The sequence below is a fragment of the Muscardinus avellanarius genome (genome assembly GCF_963383645.1).
Source record: "Muscardinus avellanarius genome assembly, chromosome: 18".
Classification (NCBI taxonomy): Eukaryota; Metazoa; Chordata; class Mammalia; order Rodentia; family Gliridae; genus Muscardinus; species Muscardinus avellanarius.
Window position 1 is genome coordinate 4,091,355 of NC_137804.1, and position 6,136 is coordinate 4,097,490.

The window sequence follows — 6,136 nt, forward strand, 5'->3', positions numbered from 1 at the left end:
ACGAACACCCCAAAGCTTGAGCACCTTTCCTGAGGCCTGGACTTATAAAAGGATATGAATGGACCAAGATCCTGATGGCGAGACTTCTGAGTGGATTGAAGGGCCCCAGAATGAACAGGGCACGCTTGGCGCTGAAGCGGTAGATTGTTCTCTTCTTGTTCAACACCATGAATGTCTGCAAAAACACAGAACAGAACAGGAATGAGACGTGTTGGCTTACAGGGGTTCAAGGCAACTGTTGGTTGAGCCCTGGCTTGTCTTATTTTTTTGTGTGTGGTACTAGAAATTGAACCCAGGGTCATGTTTCCCTCCAGGCCATACCCCACCCACTTTGTTTTGTTGTGTTTTTGAGAGAGTGTCATGCTAGGTTCCTGAGTGTCTTGCTACATTTGCTGAGGTCGGTCTTGACCCTGTGATCCTCCTGTCTCGGCCTCCCAGGTACTGGGATTACGAGTGTGCACCACCATGCCCGGCCCTGGCTTGGCTTTTAATGGGAACTGCAGCTTCTGGTTGTAGAACTGTCATTCTGATGTCCAAAGTACTTTCTGGGAATCTGGAGGCCAATAGATCCCCTCTACACACACACACACACACACACACACACACACACACACACACATACACACACACACACACACACACACACAGAGCTTGGTTCTCAAAATAAGTGTTAGGATATCTATTATGGACTATTGGGGTAGTCCACAGTGGGATCCTCTGGAGGAACCAGAAAATAAGAAAACGGCCCTGAGAATATGTAAAGGAGGTGTAGGGAGTAACAACCGGGGCAAACAAAACCCTTCATATGGAACTTCATGGCATGCGTCTGAGGCCTAATGCTTTAAATGTTTTAGCTAATTGCATCTAACTACACTTGCCAGGATTTAACTATTCGAATGACAGTCACCAGCTCCTCCTGCGGGCTTGGAGACACATCTCCACCCCTTTCCTCTGCAGCTCAGCATGGGAGCTGCTCCAGGAGGAAGTTGCCTGCACCTATCGGAAGACATCCCTGAGTGCGAGTCCCAGCTTCCCCGCCCGTCTGTCTTCTCTGCTTTCCTTTTAACCTTTAGCTGCTGCTCATCCTCTCCTTCCCAATACACATATTAGAGAGAGAAAACGAAGATCAAAAGGGTTCTCAGGACTAAGAAGGCAAAGACAGGGGGGTTAGCGAGGAGAGGCGGGCCTGCCCTGCACACCCAAGGCTGGTGTGTGGAGAACCCGTAGCTTGCGTTGGGCTGCACAGCTGGACGACCCGCCTCTCCACGCATACCTTGTGGTTTCTGTAGAAAGGGTCCAAGTCCTCCAGCGGCTTCGAGATCAGCTCACGGGGAATGTTTCCGTAGAGCTTGGGCAGCTTCCGGGAGGCCTTCAGGTCCAGCTGAGGCCGCAGCTGGGGTTCGCCGGCTGTCTTGTCTTTGGACTTCTTTTTCTCCTTTTGGGCAGCGATCCGCTTCTCGATGGCAGCCAGAGAGTCGGAAGTGAAGAGGCGAAAGTTCCGCTCATCTGGGAAGATCACCGGATAACACCTGTCGTCCATCTTCACCCTGGAAGTGGAGACCAGAAGCCACAGACCCTCGGATAGCTCCGGGAGGCAGGCGGAGTGCAGCCTTCCCTGGGTCTGGCTCTTACGACATCCTGAATCCACAAGAGTTGAGGCTCGCAGGAGGGACGGGTGTGGCGTGCGGCAGGTCAGAGTGAGCACACAGGGGTGCGGCAGAGACCAACACAGGACCAGGGCACCCATCCTTCCTGGAAGGCCTGGGCAAGCGGGAAGCTGAGCACGCGAACAGAAGAAGCCTAGTCTCTCAGATTAAAACCCAGAGAAGGCTTTAATCAGGAAAAAGTGTGTGGAAAGGCCTAGAGTTTTGAGTAAGGACCATGGGCTTCTATGGAAGGTAATTTATGCTCAGTTAAGCCAGACCCAGCAGAGGGCTGTTGATATAATCAGGTGAATATTAAATTAAATATAAATCATGTGAGTATTAAAGAAGAGACCGGCGTCACCCAGCCTGCCATTTTGACCCTGGGGGATATTTTGCCTGAGTTCTTGAGGGGAAAAAAACCTTAACGACAATAACAACAATAATAATATAAAATCGAACTGATGACTCCTGAAACATCACATGTTAAAATTTGTTGCAGATGCTAAAGAAACTGAAAACTCACAGTGTAACCCTGAAACCTACAAAACTTGACCCAGAGAAAAAAGGACTCTATAAAAATTATCAACTCGAATAAATTTGGCAAAGTAAGTCTACACGCAGTATAATTTTCTCAAGAACAAAAACAACCTCACGGGAGCGTCGGCTATTCTTTAATAAAATTATGCATAGAAAACTTGTACTATGGAAATAAACATTATATTTACTTATAAAATGATAAGCTGATGGGAAATTAACATGGCTATGCTATACTTGGCAAAATTTGGAATGAGTCAAATCTTTATTTTGAAATTTATACAGCAAAAACTTAATTCTGACAATTTTTTTCTGGGCAGGAAATAGATTGTATTGCTAAAAAAAATTGGTTGAAGAATTAAATCGACTAAATCCAATTGTTTCCCATGTTCTGCCAACAATAAAGTATTAGGGTAAATTTTTCAAACATTAAATGACATTTTACAAAAAACAATTATTTAAGTAATGCTTCCAGACAATGCAAAGTTGATCCATAAGAGCGCAGTGCATGGACTCCTGGCATAGTGTATTGGACTCGGCCATGCAGGGAACGCACGCGGAGGCCTCGGACAGCTGTTCTCAGTCGAATCAAAGTCAGAAGCCAGGTGCAGTGGAGGGCGCTTGTAATCCCAGTACTTGACAGACTGAGACAGGAGGATCACAGGTTTAAGGCTAGCCTTAGCTACTTAGTGAGGCCCTCAGCAACTTAGTGAGATTGTTTCAAAATAAAGTAAAAAGGGCTGGAGGTGTCACTCAGAGGTGGCGTTCAATCCCCAGTACCAATCTTGGATTCAATGTTCAGGACCAAAAAGAAAGAAAAAGAGGAGGAGGAGGGGGAGGGGGAGGAGGAGGAGGAGGAGGAGGAGGAGGAGGAGGAGAATTAGATGTCAGAGAACTCTGAGAAAAATCCTGAAAATGCACAACAAAGTACAATTTTTTAAAAAAAAACTATTTTTCAATCTGTAAAAAAAAGATAATTATAAATTTCATCTAAAAACCAAAGTTCTCTAAAATCCATGGTTTAAATATCAAGTCAACTAAATGATTTGACCAACTGAGAAAAGGTAAGAATAGAAAAGAGAGAGCCAGGTGTGGTTGCACACACTTGTAATCCAGCATTCAGGAGGCTGAGACGAGGATTGTAGTTCGTAGCCAGCCTCAGCTACTTCTTAGTGAGGCCCTTTGCAACTCAGTGAGACCCAGTTTCAAAATAAATAATAAAAAATAAGGCTGGGGTGTAGTTTGGAGGTAGAATTCCCCTGGGTTCCATCCCCAGTAACACACACACACACACACACACACACACACACACACACACAAATTAATAATAATAATAATAATAATAATAATAATAGAAAAGAGGGAGTCCATTCAACCCGGGCACTTGAAAGTTTTTTCTTCATGGAGCAAGTTAGTGATATCAGAGTCCATCCTCTTTCCTGTAGGCCCAAATATCATATCAAGTTTGGGAGAATATCAGCTACAAAATTGTTAAATAATTAGGCTGTCTCTTAACTTTTTAAAATTATCCTATAGAAAAATCAGAATTCATTATAAGTACACACTAGAATGCAAAAATGGTGTAATGTTATTTTGTTGCTATGTGGGGTTGGAGAGGAGAGAAAGTCAAGATTACCAATTTCTTCATCTTAAAAACTTGAAAAGCCAAGACATTCTCTGGCAGATGAATAGATCAAGCAATAGAAACATGTCTGCCCCTTAAAGTTATATAGGCAAGTTGGGCGTGGTGGCGCACGCTTGTAATCCCAGCATTTGGGAGGCTGAGACAGGAGGATCATAGTTCAAAGACAGCCTCAGCTACTTAGTGAGGCCCTTTGCAACTTAGTGAGATCCTGTTTCAAAATAAAGAATAAAAAATAGGGCTGGAGGTATAGCTCAGAGGTTGAATGCCCCTGGGTTCCATCCCCAGTACCACAAAAAAAAATTATGTAGGTAATCAGGTGCAAACCCATGGTTAAAATATAAATCACAAAAACTGGGAGAATCATGATTCTAGGGTCAAATATATTATACATTCACCACATTTACACAAAGGGAAGTCAGAGGGGCTATTGGAAGTAAGCTACATCCCTCATCTCATATCTGGACCATTCTGAACATCTACTTAAGCTTCATTAATCAAGAAATGACACTCTACATGAATTTAGGGTTCGAATGGCATTGACCAGAAGAATTAAGAACTGAAATGGTTAAAGTGGGACTGAGAATAGAGAAGGGAGAGACATTTTTATTTTTCATACGCTACCCTTCCTCCCAACATTTCCCCCTCTGAACTGGTTGAACTGAGGCAGGGCACTGTTCTTGTTTGCTGTGGCGCTGGGGGCTGCACCCAGGAGCACTCTACCTCTGAGCGATTCCCCCAGCCCTTCCGCTCTTTGTTTCTCTAAACAGAGTCTCGCTAAGTTGCTGAGGGGTCACTATGTTGCTGATACTGGCCTGGAACCTGCAATTCTCCCATCTCAGCCTTCCAAGTACTAAGATTATATAGGCTTGCCCCACCACACCCGGCTAGGGGTATGTGTTCTTTTTATTGGATTGTAAAAGGATGGCGAAAGTTCTTCAGGGACTCAACATCTACTGATTCAAAATAAAGAACCAAGTGACAGGGACCCTGGTGGGTTCTTTATCCCCTTGAATCATAGAGGAAGCAACGTCATCTCATTTTGCAGTTCTAAGCCAGGAGGCCAGCATGTGTGAACTATGACTCAACATGGGGAAATCCTGGAGACCAGGAGGACCGCGAGGAAGCTCTGCGGGAACTTCATGCAAGGACGGGCCCCATCCGAAGGCTCTGTCCTGCTCCTCTGAGGTCCAGCCCTGCCCAGCAGGCTCCAAGACCTACAGTCCCACTTCCCCAGAATAGCCAGAGAACAGACTCTCGCCTAGGAAAGGGAGCCAGGGCCTTGGTTCCCTGAGCAGACACTCTGCACGCTCTCAAGGGGCTCACTCCCATCAGGTCCCCTTGCTGCTCCAGCTTTAAGCTTTCTTTCTTTAATTTTTTTTTTTTTTTTTTTTTTTTTTTTTTTTGGTGGTACCAGGGATGAAACCCAGGAGCATTCTACCTCCAAGCTATACCCCAGCCCTATTTTTTTATCTTTATTTCTGAAACAGGGTCTCACTGAGTTGCAGAGGGCCTCACTAAGTAGTAGCTGAGGCTGGCCACAAACGGCAATCCTCCTGTCTCAGCCTCCCAAATGCTGGGATTACAAGGGTGCGCCACCACCAGCTCAATCTCTATGCTTTCTAAAAGTATTTCTACCTGAACTCTCCCATCATTCCTCGTTCCTGTGCTGAGAGCTGGGGGTACAGGGTGATGGAGGACGCTATCACAACCCAGAGACTCTAGGGTCCTGCAGGGACCCAGGCAAGCTGGGCTGGGGGTGAGGCCGGGTGCCAGGGCGCCTGGGGAGGGCCGGGTTGTAAAGCGCTGCAAGCCGTTTGGCTGGGGGGAGAGGAAGGCATCCTCGGCCACGGGCAACACTGGAGGAGGCTCGAGGCTAGCGCAGGGCTCCCGGCTCTTATGTAGGAATTGCCTAAAAGTCTCGGAGCCTCATCATGCCGGGCATCTTCGGTTGCCCCCAGATATCTACATTTCATGTTTGTTTTTGTTTTGGTGGTGGTGGTATGTGTCATCCTGGGGATTAAACCCAGGAGCATTCTATCTCTGAACTACACCCTTCAGCCTTTTTTAGTTTTTGCTTTTCAAAACAGAGTGTCACTAGGTTGCTGAGAATCTGCCAACACTGCTGAGGCTGGCCTTCAGCCTGCGATCCTCCAGTCTTAGCCTCCACGGTAGTCCAGCTCACTCTCCATCCTCTCTGCCTTGCTCAGTGCCCATGAACTGGGACCCCGTGAGTACGTCACCCAGGTCCCTTGCACTGTGGCTTCTGGGCGGGCTCAGCCAGAGGCTGGCACTAACAGGAGCCCCAGAGAAT

At 46.5% G+C, this 6,136-nt stretch overlaps 1 protein-coding gene across 1 annotated transcript in view; it reads right to left on the reverse strand.

The window, feature by feature from the left end:
- The window catches only part of SCN11A (sodium voltage-gated channel alpha subunit 11), a gene marked incomplete at both ends in the record, with an annotated part of 71,204 nt that extends 69,664 nt beyond the window's left edge, over positions 1–1,540 (reverse strand). The window contains 2 exons of the mRNA XM_080715869.1: positions 9–175; positions 1,274–1,540. Coding sequence (XP_080571995.1) covers positions 9–175; positions 1,274–1,540 — 434 coding nt within the window. The remainder of the gene's footprint in view (positions 1–8; positions 176–1,273) is intronic.
- Between the last annotated feature and the right edge of the window lie 4,596 nt (positions 1,541–6,136).